This window comes from Paramisgurnus dabryanus, chromosome 2 (genome assembly GCF_030506205.2).
Source record: "Paramisgurnus dabryanus chromosome 2, PD_genome_1.1, whole genome shotgun sequence".
NCBI classification, from domain to species: Eukaryota; Metazoa; Chordata; class Actinopteri; order Cypriniformes; family Cobitidae; genus Paramisgurnus; species Paramisgurnus dabryanus.
This window is the reverse complement of record NC_133338.1, coordinates 6,586,632-6,607,417: the sequence shown is the minus strand read 5'-3', so window position 1 is coordinate 6,607,417 and position 20,786 is coordinate 6,586,632. Positions and strand designations below refer to the sequence as shown.

Genomic DNA, 20,786 nt, shown 5'->3' with positions numbered 1-20,786 from the left:
TGTTTTTACACTGCACATCGTCTGAGGAAATCCGAAGTTGCGTCGAGGGGAACCAAGCTGACAGCCGCGACAGCAGAGATTGTCACGTACCTACAAAAGGGTACCTGCAGCGATATCATTCTGGCTTGGTGGGATGTCAGCCAGCGAGAGTCCTTTGATTCTGACCTTGGTCTTTTACTCCTCAGAGTCTAAAACCAGGAGGGCATATTAAGTATTCATTGTATTTTCATTTTAACAGAGCAGCTATGGTTGCGCGTTTCACACACCTCTCCAAACCAAGTTGTTAACACTATGCTTGTTCGACTTCATGCGGCGCCGCAAGAACCGACAGCCGGATGACGTCAGAGTACCGCGAGAATGATTCAAGAAATCATATTTCGCCTCGCTCTCGCGATACTGTGACGTCTTCCGGCTGTCGATTTTCGGGGCGCCGCATGAAGTCGAACAAGCCTATTGACAGCAGCAAAAGCTACGCATGCGCTTTTAACTTGTAAAACTCAAAGGTGTATGGGTAATGTAGTCTCTGCTCTCGGTGGGAGGAATTACGCGGACGTCCCTAGTATACTTTCGGCTTTAGGTAGCTTGCATTGTGAAGGGCGCTTTGAAAAGCGGCAGCGCAGCCAAAGGATTAAATTAAGCCTCTGATTTAAACAGATGTGCAAATGAGCGTTCTGGTACGCTAGAAGTACGTTCTGGGCGCAGGGAGAGATGGTGGTACGCAAGAGCTATATTTGGAAGTGGCGGTACTGAGTACTGGCGCCTACCGGCCCACATTAAAGCACTGGCTGTAGCAAAGGTAGACGGCCCTTTGAAAAGCAAAAGAAAGCTGATAAAAATGAGAAACCTACACTGAAATAAATTGGAGTATTAGGCTACTTAACAAAATCTAAACATTTTTCACTCAGAAAATGCTAGTAAATATAAACAAAATTATCAGCAGCTTTAACTTTATTACTTTTTTAATTTTAATTCACTCTTTGTTTCAGCGATGTTTATAAATATACTATATTTTTGCATTTTGATTACAAACTGTTCTACACTGAAAAGAAACTAATGTAATCTTCATGATTTAATCACGTAAAACACAAGTCTAAACACAAGCACCACTTTTCTGAATGATGATAATCACAAACATCCCAGAGTTTGTAAACCAATTGTTTGTAAACATATTTAATGCTAACTACTTAAAAATTCAGAAAATATTTTTTACAGTGTATAAATAAAAAGACATGAAGGAAGTTAATTCCAAAATGTAATTAATTGTACATGGTTTAGCTGCTTGTTTTAGCAGCTACCAGTGACACAGAGTCAAGAAATTAAAAACCACCCACCCAGGTCTGCCAATTCTTTGCCAACCCCCAATGCTAATCGATCACCTCATGAAAGAAAACCGGTTTATCCAGTTTTCACCAGCGTGTTGGGTTTTAATTTCAACCCTTGCAGTTTCTTTGTTGAACGTCGAGTTAAAGCGCGAGCGCAGCGGAGCTCAGCTTGCGCTCACGCTGCGGTCGAAGTTCAATAGTTTTGCGCATAGTTTGTGGTCTTTTGCACTTTATACGGGAAATGAGCTGACAGTCTGTACCAGTTGTATGAGTGTGTGCTTGATGTATTTGTTGTTTTAATGTCTTGTTTTTGCAAGTTATTGTTGCTATTGCGTGCCCCCCGTTGGAAGCCGAGTGCCCCCCTGTTAGTTATGGTCTGGCGCCGGCTCTGTATACAGAGCATTTCTGTCGAGTTTAGCAGTACATTTTTTAGGTGTGGTCAACTTTACGCAGCGCCACAAGAACCAACAAGCAGATGACATCAGAGTACCGCGAGAAATAAAGCGGAGGAGGTTGGTTTTAAATCGCCCTCGCGGTACTCTGATGTCATCCACTCATGTTTGAGTCTGTATCAGATGAAAATACAGATTTTGAGGAACAACTTATTGTTTGGAGATTGTCAATGGACGTTTCTGAGTGTTATGTTTGTTTTTTCAGTGTGGACCTGCAAAACGCCAAATGCATAAAAATTAATTAATATTGTAATGTCTTAGCATGATATGTTTTCTAAAATGTTTAAAAATGAACAAATCAGTTGTGCGAAACTACACAGAATTTTTTTTTGTTATGAAACATGTTCAATGGTTACAGTGCCTCATGGTGGGGTTGAACCCCTGGTTCAGTTTACCCCATCTGGTTCACTTTGCCCCACAGCCACCGTTTTGGGAAACTGCCTAGCTTAGTAATTCAGGCTAATCTTTAGCTAAATCATTCACATGGTTTTATACATTAGCCTATCACCAATATTTATGGTATGAATATTTAGACCTGGATAAATCTACTTTAACATAACAGCCTTTATACCTGGTAGGCTATGTATAAATTTTACTTTGATAGGATAAAAATATTTTTGTTAAAAAAAATCATACTTTAATCATAACTCTTTAATTTGTCCTTCTCTTTAACATAGCCAAATATAAATTATGGTTGCTACCTGTATTTGTGGTCACACGGCTACAAATCTGTATGGTTGCCTAGATAAAGGGGGTGGGTCAACTTACCCACTGGCTCACTTTGCCCCACTCTCCCCTACTTGGTATTGAGAAACGGGCATTGTTTATCGAAGCCGGAGCGCGAGCTACAAACTACAGAGCGAGTGCGCGGGTGCACAATGGTGAAAGAGCAACACACGATGTAAATAACTATACCAGTGCTCGCAGTACAGACACTTTATATTTTAGCGTACTGCGTACCTTCACTTTCTTTTGCGTGCCACCACTTCTCATGTTGCTGGTACTTTGCCTTAAAGAGTCAAAGGGCGTTTCTATGTGGCGCTGCGCAGACAGTTCGGCAACGAAGACATCAAAGTACCGCGAGAGCAAGTCGAAATGTTACAAATGGTCCGACTTTACCTTTGCTCTCGCGGTACTCTGATGTCATACGCCGACCAGTCAGCGCCGCACCATTTAAAGTCGAACACACAAAGCGTCAAGGCAGGGCCGCTGGAAGTCATTTTGAACAGGGGGTGCTGTGAATTTTTTTAACCAAAAAACCTATGAGCCTATAGGCCTATTTAAAATACATTTTAAAAATAAATACATTGAGATTTACTACTTTATTGTCATATACACTTCAGGGCACACAGCCAGGGTCTGAAACACACAGACATCATCAGTTCTCAGATGAATATGCGCTATTAACCAGAAGCAAAAATACTTATCCCAGGGGGAATTACTTTCGTTACAATTTACATACAACATATAATATTATAACAACATATAATATTAATTAAACTTCACAGTTTTCAATGTCCATGCGGACGAACATATTTTACTTTCGTTTTTAAGTTAAGATCACACGTCGATTAACACATGTAAAATATTCTCACATTAACATACCTAGTATATTTTTATATAGATCTTTTTTTTTTACTAAATAGTACTATTACTGTCTTTTTTAAACATATAAATAATTCATAATTTGAACAAAAATAATAATGGGTTTAGTTCTGATATTGTATACTTTTATAAAGAAAAACATGGTGTATAATTACATTTTTAGAATAGGCTTTATAAGGTTTGTACTGTAAAAATACTTTATTTGTTACAAACAAAAGATAAAGAATTTACAAACGTGTGGAGAGCCATTTCAGCACTTGGACAGCGAAATGTTTTTTTTAAAAGCATTACTTAAAATGTTTTCTCATCTCACCATATCTACAGGTGCAGAGTCATTATATACAATAAATCCGTTGGGTAGCATTTAAAAAAAAAAACATTTAAAAGTAGATGCATTTGTTTAAAGCAAAGCATTTATTTACTTAGCTACAGATGAAGCAGCTCTTTGCGCCTTCTAACGTCTCATAATTGGTCATCATTTATGTCCAAGAGACTCAATAATAATCTGTTACATTTTAATCCTTTAATTTTTCATATTAAAAAGCGTTTTTGTGCTGCTGCGCATCCATGTAATAAACAAACCCGCGATGTCATTCCGTTAATACGCATATTATCAACGCGCTCTTTACTCGAGCAGAAAAGAACTTGCCTCGCGAATTGCGCCGGTTGTATAATAGAGATTCCAAAGACTCTCATGAGCTAGAGGACGAATGTCCAGGGAGTTCAGTATTTCTGTGTGGGCATGCATCAGGGAAAGGTGTGTGAGTCTTTTCTGGGTCATGGTGCTGCATGCCAATGTCTTCAAAAGATGCAAGGCGGAGAAAGTGCGCTCGGATGAGGCCACGGATAGGCACAGTAATGAAATTAAAATCCAAAATACACGTAATAACCTACGTGTGTCAAAAATAATTTCCTAAAATATTCATAAGTAATATATCAATTGTGCAAAATATTTTAACTTAAAAAAAATATATTTCTCGCCTTCCCGCGACCATGCGTCAAGGTCTGGAGGAAAATGATACCTGCCCGGATCCCACGCACGCATCTGCAGTTATATACATTTTACAAAACCAGTATTCATTAGATTTTAAGAACTTTTTTGCCACTTTTAAAACTGTAAAACTAAATAAAAAAGATATCATATGCCTAATAAGCATGTAAGCATATGTTTTCTTGTTCGCTCCACGCAACACGGGTTTAAATGCCGTTTTTTTTCTAAAGAATAATGTTTAAACTTTATTGGTGGTGGTTGAGAATAATTTATATTGCAGAATAATGTATATTGCATTTTAGCGCAATATAAATGTATCATATTGTTATTCTTAAATAAAAGAATACTAATATATTTTTTACAACATTTTTAACTTTAAAACATACATATAAAGATGCTTTGTACAATAGCTTTGCTTCTGACAACAATTTTCTGTAATAAATCAGTAAATGAATCACAAAATGTGTTGAAAGTGGCGAATAAAATGCTTGTCAATTCAAACAAAGGTGAATAAAACCGCTTTAATTAACAATAACTGTGCTCTTTTGCATACCTCTACTTTTCTCATGTCTTTCTTTATACCACCTTTATCTTTTTAAAATCTTGCCACTTTTAGAAATAATTTGTTTGCATTTTTTGTATACTGCACACTTTATTTGCATCAACTATACCCATAATAACATTTTCTACGTTTTTCTTTCAATAAAAATAAACATATTTATTATTGTGTTAACTTAAAACTTTGTTTTTTAATTTATAAATTAGATTTTATATAAAAAAGTTTTAAAAGTGTTGACTGCGAACGTCTGAGATAAGATATCTGGAAGGACCTATAATATACGCCTATAATATATGTACATTTTTAATTAAAATGTCTGTTCTATTTCTAGCCATTTATTTTGTTTTGACCAACTAAAAAATACATAAGTGACATTAAGAGATTTTATAAAGTTACTTTAATCCATTATTTTAGTAATATATTTACAAAGCCACTGAAAAATATTTTTTTTGTTATGAATAACGGCTGAAAGGATTAAAAAAAATCATAACACTGACTGCCTATATGCGCAAGAAAGGTATTATTAAAGTTTTAAATATGTAAAACTAAATAAAGATATCATATGCCCACTGTACAGTATGTAAGCATAGGCCCATGTTTTCTTGTTCGCTCTGCATGGGTTTAAACGCCGTTTTTAAAGAATATTTTTTAAACTTTATTGGTGGTGGTTGAGAATAATTCCTCTTTCCATATGTATAGCATTTTAGCGCAATATACATGTGTCATATTATTGTTCTTAATATATTAAGAACAATAATACTAATATATTTTTACAACATTTTTAACTTTAAAGCATGTATTTTTATACCACATGAATCTCTTTAAAATATTAATACTTTTAGAAAAACGGACATAATTATTAATATTATGAACAAACAATGAAACGGTGTCAAAATTCGACAACACAAATAATTAAGATATTCATTGTAAATAGAGTTAAGTGTATTAGGCTCACACTAAATTCTTTGTTGCACTTTGTATAAATGCCCATTGCACGTACAGTCATCTTAATATATGTATGCGCTGTTATGCTGGCAAGAAGGGGTTGACGTCACTTTGCTGTTTTAATAGAAATATTAAATATTCAGCAATGCCCTTTTATAACTTCTGGAAACAACCGCAATGACAACGCATATAAAAATGTAGTTTTTTATGCGCCACCTGGTGGATTTTCTGTGAAGCGAAACACATTAAGGGAAAAGGGAAAGTAGCCCCCCCGAAAAGACTTGCAGAATTCTGCGTGACTCCGCGAGACGATTTGGCGAATGCCGCGGGAGAAAACGCGCGTTTTTAAAGGCCACATCTGTACACTACAGCCTTAACTTCCCCACCGCTGCTTCCTATGATTCCTTCCACTTTCATTATTTAGAGCAGGAGTCTCCAACGTGGTGCCCGTGTTTTATATAAGCTTGGCCTGGTTTATGTAGTTTTAAACAATACTAAAACATATCAACAAGTAAAATAAAATAAAATCAACAAGTAAAACAAAAAAGTTTTGAGTAGACTATATCAAAAAGTAGCCCGTCAGATTGTTTTATCCATTGTGGTAGCCCGTGCCCACAAAAAGGTTGGAGACTCCTGATTTACAGTCCGTATAATTTAAAATCCATTTCGTGTTTTCAAAGATTTCACGACTTTTGCCTGACATGCACTCCCAGCCGTGACAGAACAACGTAAACAAAGTACTTTTTAAATTTAATTAAAAAGCACCAGAATACGAGAATTAAATGTTTTGGACCCACCCACATTTTTTGTCTTCCAACGCCCCAGACACATTGTATCAAATTAAGCATTTTGTACCATGTCTATAAAGTAGGGCTGTGAAAAGATTAATCGCGATTAATCACATACAAAATAAAAGTAGGGCTGTCAAAAGATTAATCGTGATTAATCACATCTAAAATAAAAGTTTGTGTTTACATAACATATGTGTGTGTAGTGTGTATAATTAATATTTATATATAAAAACACACACAGTCATGTATATATTTAAGAAAAATTGGTTATATTTCTATATAAAATATTTATATTTCTATATAATATAAATTATATAAATGTTTATACAGTATATAAATGCAAATATTTCTTAAATATACACATGAATGTGTGTGTATTTATATATACATAATAATTATACACATTACACACACATATGTTATGTAAACACAAACTTTTATTTTAGATGTGATTAATCACGATTAATCTTTTGACAGCCCTAAATAAAAGTTTATGTTTGCATAATATGTGTGTGTGTACTGTGTGTATACTGTATATTATGTATATATAAATATACGCATACATGAATGAATGAATTTAAGCAAAATGTTATTTGGGTATATTTTTTTAATTAATAGTATATTTATAATATAAAATATATCAAAATATATATATATAAATATACATGTAAATGTTTCTTAAATACAAACATTAACATTGGTTTATTTATATATATAAAATTATTTCACACAGTGCACATACATAAATTATGCAAAAAACTTTTATTTTGTATGTGATTAATCACGATTAAGCGCTACTATAAAGACATGTATAGTACCATATGACTGGATTTTCATACTTGGTTATGATGGTTACATTACAAAAATATTAAAATAATAATTTTTAGACTATTATTTCATTTTTGTTTCATTTTCCCCAAAAAATATTTTGAATTTAACCATTTTGGAGGATCCCTGGTAACAACACCACAGAACCCTTAAGGGGTCCTAGACCCCCTGTTGAAGACCCATGCATTAGTAAATTATATTGCAATGACTGCTCTTTTATATACTGGCGTTCGTGGCAAACCTTTTAGATGTAAATTTAGTAAAAAAAAGTATTTTTACTGTATACATTATAGAGATTGTTTCAAATCGCATATTGCAGTGTGATTTTCATTAAAAGATTATTAACCATGATATATCAGTCCACATTAAAACATGATTAAAACACATCTGTCGTCATTTTCTCTTATCAAAATGTATTAAAATGCCCTTATTAAATTCATTTTAATGAAATGGCTTCATTTTTGTATGCTAGGCCCATTTTTGATTCATTTCATTCCTAAGTCTCACCCCTACTTTTATCTTATATTATTCTTTATGTTATATTACAAAAGTAATATGCATTGAAACCAGCATTTCATTATGGTTCTCAGACGTACAGTATTTGGGTCAAAACCTTTGTCTGGCATGGAGAGCACGTGCTTCAGTTTTGTTCCTTAGGTTCGAACCTTTCCAGATCCTTTTTTCCCTCTTTGTGTCCCTATCAATGAAAAAAATACTTAAAAATGAAACAATAAAAGTCACGTCATGTTTTTATTTCATGTTTAGTTACAGTGGAGCCGAATAATCTGTCTGGGGTCAGGTTTAGAACGGACATCTGGTAAATGTCAACCGTGTTTGTTTATGCCTGCTACAGTGGAGGCAGAAAGCAATAAGATGGCACACAATCTAATCAGTATCTCTCTCTTCCTCTTTTAGTGCCACCTCTACCTTCTGGATAGCTAACCCCAATAACAATCTCATCAACTGCGCTGCGGCCGGTTCCGAGGTGAGACCCGTTACCACGGCGATGGCTCTGATTAATGGTGCCACGGTATCCGTGCGCACCGCGGCTCTTTTCCACCTACCTAGCTTGTTTGTGATAAAGCGCACAGCGGTCAGGTCCGCGTGTGAGTGTGTGTGTTGTGATGTACCGCTGTGAGTTCATTATTCATACGCTGGGCCATTAGGAGAATCATTAGTACTGACTTACATTCTTTCTTGCCCTTACGGTGTGTTTGTGTGTGTGGTCTCGCAGGAAACGGGATTCTGGTTTATTTTCCACCACGTCCCCACCGGGCCATCGGAGGGCATGTACTCCCCCGGCAAAACCGAGCATACACCCATGGGGCTGTTCATTAATAACAGAGCTCACTCCAATTACAGGGTGAGTACATGTGTGTGTGTGTGTCTGTGTGAATGTGGGTCGGGGTACCGGTGATATAGGGGTACCGGTGATATAGGTGAGGGTGTCCGAGCCCTCCGTATATACCATTAGAAGGCCGACGCGGAAGATTGATGATCTTGTTGTTCAAAAACGGAAGATGGCGATCGCTTTCTGCCGTAATCTATGGCATCGTTCTCAGCGCGGCCACCATAATTGAAATATAATTCATTGTGAGCTTCTAGCTACTTAGCTCCTTATAAAATATGATTTAAGGCTTCCAGGGGTTGTTGTGTTTGTGCTAAAATACAGCATGGTCTTCTGTCACTATGAAGAAGTGTATGGCAAAGCCCAGGCCAACTTAGGCTTATAACACCAAAGTTAGCGAAAATGGAGAAAGCGAAAATGTGTGTGCAAGTTGCCATTTAAAAGTGAGAAATGTTTAGAAATGGCCAAGGAAGAGCATTATTTATAATAGGGCTGTAAAATAAACAGAGATATGACGTAACTAGATAGTAAAGTTTGAGGACAAACTTTATGTTGGCTTGAGAATGCCTAGTCAAGGACGGAATAAAAAAGAAAGAAAAAGGTGTGTCTGATACAGTTATAAATACACTGAGTGATAGATATATAGATGGATATATGGACAGACAGATAGATAGATAGATAGATAGATAGATAGATAGATAGATAGATAGATAGATAGATAGATAGATAGATAGATAGATAGATAGATAGATAGATAGATAGATAGATAGATAGATAGAAAACACATTTAATACAATACTGTATGATAAAGGCATGAATGAATGTATGGATGGATAAATGGATGAACGGTTATATAGATAGATAGATGTATGGATGGACAGTTAGATGGATGGATGTATGTATGGATGGACGGTTATATAGATAGATGGATGGATGGATGGATGGATGGATGGATGGATGAACGGTTACATAGATGGATGGATGGATGGATGGTTATATATGGTATAGATGGATGAATAGATAGATATATGAACAGATAGATAGATGGATGGATGGATGGATGGATGGATGGATGGATGGATGGATGGATGTATGGATGGATGGATGGATGGATGGATGGATGGATGGATGGATGGATAGATAGATAGATAGATAGATAGAACACACTATACAGTCAGTACAACACTGTATGATAGAGTGATGGATGGTTATACATATAGATGGAGGGATGGATGGATGGATGAATAAATGGACGGACAGACCGTTAGATGGGTTGATGGATAGATAGATATATGGATATATGGACGGTTATATAGATGGATGGATAGGCGTTATATAGATGGATGGATGGACAGTTATATAGATGGATGGATGGATGGATGGATGGATGGATGGACGTAAGATGGATGGATATATGAATAGATAGATATATGAACAGATGGATGGACCAATAGATGGATGGATGGATGGATGGATAGAAAGATATATGGATGGATGGACGGTTAGATGGATGGACGTAAGATGGATGGATATATGAATAGATAGATATATGAACAGATTGATGGACAGATAGATGGATGGATGGATGGATGGATGGATGGATGGATAGAAAGATATATGAATGGATGGACGGTTAGATGGATGGACGTAAGATGGATGGATATATGAATAGATAGATATATGAACAGATGGATGGACGTAAGATGGATGGATATATGAATAGATAGATATATGAACAGATGGATGGATGGGTGGGTGGATGGATGGATGGATAGAAAGATATATGGATGGATGGACGGTTAGATGGATGGACGTAAGATGGATAGATATATAAATAGATAGATATATGAACAGATTGATGGACAGATAGATGGATGGATGGATAGAAAGATATATGGATGGATGGACGGTTAGATGGATGGACGTAAGATGGATTGATATATGAATAGATAGATATATGAACAGATGGATGGATGGGTGGATGGATGGATGGATAGAAAGATATATGGATGGATGGACGGTTAGATGGATGGATGTAAGATAGATAGATTTATAAATAGATAGATATATGAACAGATGGCGGACGGATAGATGGATGGATATATGAATAAATGGATATATGAACAGATGGATGGACGGATGGATGGATGGATGGATGGATAGAAAGATATATGGATGGATGGACGGTTAGATGGATGGATGTAATACACACTATACAGTCAGTACAACACTGTATGATAGAGTGATTGATGGTTATACATACTGTATAGATGGAGGGATGGATGGATGAATAAATGGACAGACCGTTAGATGGGTGGATGGATGGATATATGAATAGATAGATATATGAACAGATGGATGGATGGGTGGATAGATGGATGGATAGAAAGATATATGGATGGATGGACGGTTAGATGGATGGACGTAAGATGGGTAGATATATAAATAGATAGATATATGAACAGATTGATGGACAGATAGATGGATGGATGGATGGATGGATAGAAAGATATATGGATGGTGGACGGTTAGATGGATGGATGTAAGATGGATGGATATATGAATAGATAGATATATGAACAGATGGATGGATGGATGGATGGATGGATAGAAAGATATATGGATGGATGGACGGTTAGATGGATGGATGTAAGATGGATAGATTTATAAATAGATAGATATATGAACAGATGGCGGACGGATAGATGGATGGATATATGAATAAATGGATATATGAACAGACGGATGGACGGATGGATGGATGGATGGATGGATAGAAAGATATATGGATGGATGGACGGTTAGATGGATGGATGTAAGATGGATAGATTTATAAATAGATAGATATATGAACAGATGGACGGACGGATAGATGGATGGATATATGAATAAATAGATATATGAACAGATGGATGGACGGATGGATGGATAGAAAGATATATGGATGGATGGACGGTTAGATGGATGGATGTAAGATGGATAGATTTATAAATAGATAGATATATGAACAGATGGACAGACGGATAGATGGATGGATGGACGTAAGATGGATGGATATATGAATAGATAGATATATGAACAGATGGATGGATGGATAGATGCATGGATAGAAAGATATATGGATGGATGGACAGTTACTGTAGATGGATGGATGTAAGATGGATAGATATATAAATAGATAGATATTTGAAAAGATGGATGGATGGATGGATGGAGGACGTAAAATGGATGGATATATGAATAGAGAGATATATGAACAGATGGACGGACAGATAGATGGATGGATATATGAATAAATAGATATATGAACAGATGGATGGACGGATGGATGGATGGATGGATGGATAGAAAGATATATGGATGGATGGACGTTTAGATGGATGGATGTAAGATGGATAGATTTATAAATAGATAGATATATAAACAGATGGACGGACGGATAGATGGATGGATGGACGTAAGATGGATGAATATATGAATAGATAGATATATGAACAGATGGATGGACGGATAGATGCATGGATAGAAAGATATATGGATGGATGGACAGTTACTGTAGATGGATGGATGTAAGATGGATAGATATATAAAAAGATAGATATTTGAACAGATGGATGGATGGATGGAGGACGTAAAGTGGATGGATATATGAATAGATAGATATATGAACAGATGGATGGACGGATAGATAGATAGATGGATGGATGGATGGATGGATGGATGGATGGATGGATGGATGGATGGGTGGATGGATGGACGTAAGATGGATAGATAGATATATGAACAGATGGATGGATGGATGGATGGATGGATGGATAGAAAGATAAATGGATGGATGGACGGTAATATGGATAGATATATAAATAGATAGATATATGAACAGCTGGATGAACGGATAGATGGATGGATGAATGGATGTAAGATGGATGGATATATGAATAGATAGATATATGAAAAGATGGATGGACGGACAGATGGATGAATGGATGGCTAGAAAGATATATGGATGGATGGACGGTTAGATGGATGGACGTAAGATGGATAGATATATAAATAGATAGATATATGAACAGATGGACGGATAGATGGATCGATGACGTAAGCTGGATAGATATATAAATAGATAGATATATTAACAGATGGATGGACAGATAGATAGATGGATGGATGGCAAAAGATGGATGGATAGAAAGAAAAATGGATGAATGGAGGGTTAGATGGATGGATGTAAGATAGATAGATAGATATATAAATAGATAGATATATGAATAGATGGAGGGACTGATAGATAGATGGATGGATAGATATATAGATGAATATTTAGTTGGGTAGATAGATTTTTTGGGGTGAATAACCGACCCCTTTACATATTAAGCATAATTGTTTTTCTTGCCTGAAAACTTTAAATTAAGTAATGAAATCAAGAGACCAACAAGATTTTCTAATAAAACAAACTTTGGTTGTGTAAACCTTGTAAAACAACCTGTTTAAATCACAATTTACTCAATATCCCAACTGTGTCAGATTCAAACACACACCAGATGTTAAAGTTAAACCGGTTGAAATTACTTTAGTTGTTTGGCATTTCAATATAATTGTTTATAGGCTGATTGTCCACCATGTTTATATTCAAATCAAGTTTCTCCATCTGAATTGATGCTATAATTATAACTCATGGCTTTAGGTCCGTGCTTTCTTAAAAAGGATGAATGACCCCAGCTGTGTCCGATTACATTTTGACTTGTGAATATATAATGTAAATTACTCAAGTACTTTATCTCTGTTTTACAATAAGCAAAGGGGGAAAGCATGTGTTAAGTACCGCACATAAAGTATTGATGAATGAAGTTTTCATTTGTTGTGATTAGAAATGTGAAACTTTACCTCTGTTTGAGTTCAAACAAATGTGTGTTGTTAGGCGGGGATGATCCTCGACAATGGTGTAAAGACGACCGAGGCTAATGCGAAAGACAAGCGGCCTTACCTTTCCCTCGTAGGAGCCAGGTGAGCATTCAAAGTTTCACACGCCTGCATCTGCATAGCATCACCAGCTTATGTTATTTAAAACAAATAACATAACAATACACAGTAAAAAATGCAGCATGAAGTTAAAACCCACAAAAAAACCTATCCGACATGTTAAATTATATATCATTATTATAAGCTTACAAAGTTACAAAGTTTTCTACAATGATTTTTAACATACAGTATGTGCTTAAAGAACAGTTTTTGTTTATTTTGTGGATCGCAGCTCCTGCATGTGTCAACAATGTCACATGGTCACTTCAAACTGTCTTTGTATGATAAATATTTGCATAAAGATTTAAATATTTTTAGTTTTAAGATTATTTTTAGTAACATAAAGGAGACTAAATAATGACAGAACTTTTATTTTTGGGTAAAATAAACCTTTAACCACCAACACCAAGACCAGTTCTTCATTGATTTGAACCTATACCAGTTTAGCCAGTCAGTTCATATTAATGCCAAGCTATTTTCGACAGGTACGGACCACACCAGGATGCAGACCCCTTTAAACCAAGAGTTCCTGCTCTAATCCATCACTTTGTTGCCTACAAAAACCAGGACCATGGTGCTTGGCTGAGGGGTGGGGATATTTGGCTGGATGATTGCCAGTAAGTGAGTTTACTCCATTTGGTGGAAACATATTAAGATATGTAGTCGCCAGTGGCGGGCGGTGACTTCTTAACAGAGGGCGCACAAATGCAAAGCTCGTCAAAATATGTATTTAGCCCGTCGTGTATGGCTCGTCATGTCAAAATATGTGTTCGGCACGTTATGTGAACCTATAGGCATCACATGTCACGTCAAAATAGGTGCCTGCTGCAGACGCGTCGAAGGGGTTTATGATAAAAGAGACATATTTGCTTAATTTCATGTGTAATCATATTAATGTTAATGGAGTTTCCTGCAGGCATGTATTTTACATGATGCACCGAACACATATTTTGACATGACGAGCCACACACGAGACACACCGAACACATATTTCGACAAGATGAGCCACACACATGACACCGAACACATATTTTGACATGACGAGCCACACACACGACACACCGAACACATATTTTGACATGACGAGCCACACACATGACACCGAACACATATTTTGACATGACGAGCCACACACATGACACTCAGAACACATATTTTGACAAGATGAGCCACACACATGACACCGAACACATATTTTGACATGACGAGCCACACACACGACACACCGAACACATATTTTGACATGACGAGCCACACACGTGACGCACCGAACTCATATTTTGACATGACGAGCCACACACATGACATTGAACATATATTTCGACATGACGAGCCACACACATGACACCGAACTCATGTTTTTGACATGATGAGCCACACATGTGACGCAACGAACACATATTTTGACATGACGAGCCACACACATGACATCGAACATATATTTTGACATGACGAGCCACACACGTGACGCACCGAACTCATATTTTGACATGACGAGCCACACACATGACATTGAACATATATTTCGACATGACGAGCCACACACATGACACCGAACTCATGTTTTTGACATGATGAGCCACACATGTGACGCAACGAACACATATTTTGACATGACGAGCCACACACATGACATCGAACATATATTTTGACATGACGAGCCACACACATGACACCAAACACATGTTTTTGACATGACGAGCCACACATGCGACGCACCGAACACATATTTTGACATGACGAGCCACACACATGATGCACCGAACTCATATTTTGACATGACGAGCCACACACATGACATTGAACATATATTTCGACATGACGAGCCACACACATGACACCGAACTCATGTTTTTGACATGATGAGCCACACATGTGACGCAACGAACACATATTTTGACATGACGAGCCACACACATGACATCGAACATATATTTTGACATGACGAGCCACACACGTGACGCACCGAACTCATATTTTGACATGACGAGCCACACACATGACATTGAACATATATTTCGACATGACGAGCCACACACATGACACCGAACTCATGTTTTTGACATGATGAGCCACACATGTGACGCAACGAACACATATTTTGACATGACGAGCCACACACATGACATCGAACATATATTTTGACATGACGAGCCACACACATGACACCAAACACATGTATTTGACATGACAAGCCACACATGCGACGCACCGAACACATATTTTGACATGACGAGCCACACACATGACACCGAACACATGTTTTTGACATGACGAGCCACACACATGACACCGAACACATGTTTTTGACATGACGAGCCACACACGCGACGCACCAAACTCATATTTTGACATGACGAGCCACACACATGACACCAAACACATGTTTTTGACATGATGAGCCACACACCCGATGCATCAAACACATATTTTGACATGACGAACCATACACGACACACCGAACACATATTTTGACATGACGAGCCACACACACGACACACCGAATGCATATTTTGACATGACGAACAGCACACACGACACACAGAACACATATTTTGACATGACGAGCCACACACATGACACCAAACACATGTTTTGGACATGACAAGCCACACATGCGACGCACCGAACACATATTTTGACATGATTAGCCACACACCCGACGCACCGAACACATATTTTGACATGACGAGCCACACACGCGACACACCGAACTCATATTTTGACATGACGAGCCACACATGAGACACACTGAACACATATTTTGACATGACGAGCCACACACATGACACCGACCACATATTTTGACATGATGAGCCACACACATGACACTGAACACATAATTTGACATGACGAGCCACACACATGACAACGAACATATATTTTGATATGACGAGCCACAAACCCGACGCACCGAACACATATTTTGACATGACTAAACCAAACACGACACACCGAACACATATTTTGACATGACGAGCCACACACATGACACACCGAACGCATATTTTGACATGACGAACAACACACATGACACACAGAACACATATTTTGACATGACGAGCCACACACATGACACCGAACACATGTTTTTGACATGACGAGCCACACATGCGATGCACCGAACACATATTTTGACATGACAAGCCACACACATGACACCGAACACATGTTTTTGACATGACGAGCCACACACGCGACGCACCAAACTCATATTTTGACATGACCAACCACACACATGACATCGAACACATGTTTTTGACATGATGAGCCACACACCCGATGCACCAAACACATATTTTGACATGACGAACCATACACGACACACCGAACACATATTTTGACATGACGAGCCAAACACGCGACGCACAGAACTCATATTTTAACATGACGAGCCACACACGAGCCACACCGAACACATATTTTGACATGACGAGCCACACACGACACACCGAACGCATATTTTGACATGACGAACAGCACACATGACACACCGAAAACATATTTTGACATGACACCCCTTGCAACAAAGATAAACATGAGTGAGCATGAAAAATCTATATTTAAGAGATTGTATGTTATACTGAATATCTTTGCTTTGTTTATTATACTATGTTTTTTGAAAACTAGTGCTTTAAAGGTTCAATGTGTTTACCTTTATATGTAATAAATGTATGTTTATTTAAAACATTGATCTAATTTGACATTGTAATTGTTGTTTTGTAAAAACAGTGCAGTTGTTTGTGCTCAGCGAGACGCAACAATCCCCTTACCAGACACTTGTTTGTCAATATATCATACAGGGGGACCATTTAAAAGCTCATTTGTTTGCAAATCAAATTCAGATGGGACATTTAACAAAAGTAAAGTAATTGGTAGAGTTCGTATGCCGGAATTCAATTATCACAAAAGCTCAACGTTTATGAAATATCACCTACGAACGAATCACACATCCAATGCGTGAGTGTTAATGAAAAACCACCAGAGGTCTTAATTAAAACCGAATACGAAGCATAAATATATTTAGAGGCCAATTTCAATTTAGTTTTATGAATGTCGAGTGTCTAACAGCTTCTGTAAAATAGCTTCGGATTATAGAATTGGCAAATAAATCATTTATCGTTTCGATCAAGCACGTCGGTGGGTTGTGTAATCTGCTCTTTATTGCACCATGTGGTCACCATTGACTGTTCCTTCATCTCAATTGCACACAGGTTTGCCGATAATGGAATAGGCCTCACTCTCGCCAGGTAAACCCGCTAATCACTATTTTTCTTCTATTCTATTATTTTCCAAGCACGCATTTCAGCAGTATAAAAAATGAAATGCGTTCATATTTGCCGAATTCATTATTGAGCAATACGCTGTGACTGTAATTGGAAAATCCCTTATATGGGAATCTTTTTGAGATGCAGAGAAGTAGTGGTAGTTTTTGAGAAAGTAATTTGGCGAGGAACTAGACCAGCATGTTTTTCTGACTTTTGCATGCTTGTGTATATAGCGGCGGGACATTCCCAGATGATGACGGCTCCCGTCAAGAGGTGAAGAACTCTCTGTTTGTGGGGGAGAGCGGGAACAGAGGGATGCCCGACCAGGAGGATCAAAGCTGGGGCCCTGGAGGTTCCGATCATCTCAGCAGGTCTCTGCCCAGAGGAGTGTGAGTATCTCAAACATCTTATTTTTGCTCTTCAGAACATTGTAAATAAGCTGTGAATGGGTGCCAAGGAAATTTATTTTGGTACATTTGTCTGTCCATTAAAAATGAAAGTGCATTAAAATTGACTTTGAACTTGATTTTGTGATCATGCAGACTGCAAGCTATTTTTAATATTTTGTAAAACAAGATATTTACTCTGAATCAAATTTAGGGTGGCGCTTGATTTTATCCATCAAGAGATGATTGGTTAATAAAACAAATGGTAGGGGTTAAAAAATGGGTAAATTTTTTGACGTAAGCTGAATTGTACACAGTAAGACACAGTAATATTTTAGTAACACTTTACAATAAGGTTACATTTGTTAACAATCAGTTAATGCATTAGCTAAAATGAACTAACAATGAACAATACTTCTATAGCATTTATTAATCGTATTTATGTTAATTTTAGCATTTACCAATACATTTATATCAAGCGCTGTAATTGTTAACATTAGTTAATGCACCATGAACTAACATAAATAACATTATTGACATTAGCTAAAATTAACTAATTCCCCGCTAGCATTTTCTTTGAAAAGTTGCCCGCCAGCTTTTTTTGATTTTCACAAAATTCTTCTAAAAATATATAAACATACAAATATATCAAATGAAAGAACAGACCCTCTGCTTTCAAACAAATAATAAACAAAGAAACAAAATGGGGAAAAAACTTTTCATTCTATCTTTATTTTTTTCTCTGTTTATAAACTCTTAAATATACCGAGCCCCTAAGGTGACATTGAGTGAAACTTTTGCGTGTTCACGTGAAACTTTTGCGTGCTCACGTGAAAATTTCATGTGCTCACACGAATCCTTCTTGTGCAGAATTTTTTTTTTAACTATCGTGTGAAACTATCATACACGCGAGCACGTGAAACTATCGCGTGCGCACGTGAAAACAAAAGTTTCACGTGCACGCATGATTGTTTCACGTGCCTGCGTGAAGCAAAACTTTATTACATTTTTTCTCCATGTCCCCTTAGGGGCTCCGTATAAATATGGGTATTTTTCTTCAAAAATATAAAATATATATAAAAATATAAAATATTTTTAGCAAAAAGCTGAAATAATTGCTTTTTTTTTTTAGGAATTTTGTTAGAGATCCGATTCAGAACGATTATCAAAACATACAATGAGTGTAAAATTAACAAATTATTTTTTGCTTCAGTTTTTTTATAAATTGGGTTTAGTGGATAATCGTGGTATTACAGATTATCATAAAAATCATCAGGAACACGTTTTTCCCGTCAAATGTTTTCTCTAAATGGCGGGAAAGAGTTAACAAGAATTAATGAATGTTGAAAAACTTTGGTATATTGTTCAATGTTTGTTCATGTTAGTTCATGCATTTACTAATGTTTACTAATACAACCTAATTGTAAAGTGTTACTAAGTATTTAGTATCAGTTTTGATTACTTAATCGAATTATTAAAAAGGTCTATTGTGAAACTTTTAGAAGGATCTTTTTGGAGATATAATATAATATACATAACTATATTATCAGTCATGTTTTTATATCTTTACACCCTGGGTCCCCTACATTGAATTCACCTGTTTCCACAGTAGCTCTAAATGGACAAACTTACAAGACATGTTTGTCCTGTGGCAGCTACCGTAGCTTCTCTATGCATTATGAAATTGAGGTTGGTTGCAATTCGCAATCTCACCACTAGATTCCGTTATAAAACCCACAATATACCTTAAAAGTAAAAACTAGAAGTGCATTGTAGAATTCAAACACATCACCAATGACATCACATGACTGCATGTTTCAGCACATTTTTCCAACTTCCATGTGCATATTTTTCGCACAATAATAATTCACACTGAGGAGCAGTCGTTGACATAAAAACTTGTGGTTGAAAGGGTTAAAGGTAAAAAAGACTGCATTGCAGACATTTGGTCTCACGTGTACCATACCTCTACCATGCAACGTGCAACCTTGACGAACAAAATTGGCTGTTTTTATTCATCCCCCAAACAGCTGTTGTTGTTATTGAAGGGCATAAAGTTCCTCAAACTTCTGGAGGCACAAAATGAATTGAGATAATTATTGGAAGTCTTCAAAATTGAAAGCAAGCAGCTTTATCATTTTTCAGCAGTAGCACCAATGAAAATGGATGGGAGGGTTTCATATTATCTTGGCAACTGGAGGACTTATGGAGGCTGAAAACCACTTTTGCGTCCTTTGACTCCTGCTACTTCATATTTCTCAGCATGAATGCT

The 20,786-nt window shown here is 36.8% G+C and overlaps 1 protein-coding gene across 1 annotated transcript in view; it reads left to right on the top strand.

Annotated features, from left to right (window-relative positions):
• cemip (cell migration inducing hyaluronidase 1) overlaps positions 1-20,786 on the top strand; it is a 165,670-nt gene that overhangs the window by 127,488 nt on the left and 17,396 nt on the right. Inside the window, exons 15-20 of the mRNA XM_065249447.2 lie at positions 8,409-8,478; positions 8,728-8,856; positions 13,760-13,845; positions 14,346-14,477; positions 18,075-18,110; positions 18,362-18,517. Of these exons, the coding sequence (XP_065105519.2) occupies positions 8,409-8,478; positions 8,728-8,856; positions 13,760-13,845; positions 14,346-14,477; positions 18,075-18,110; positions 18,362-18,517 (609 nt within the window). The remainder of the gene's footprint in view (positions 1-8,408; positions 8,479-8,727; positions 8,857-13,759; positions 13,846-14,345; positions 14,478-18,074; positions 18,111-18,361; positions 18,518-20,786) is intronic.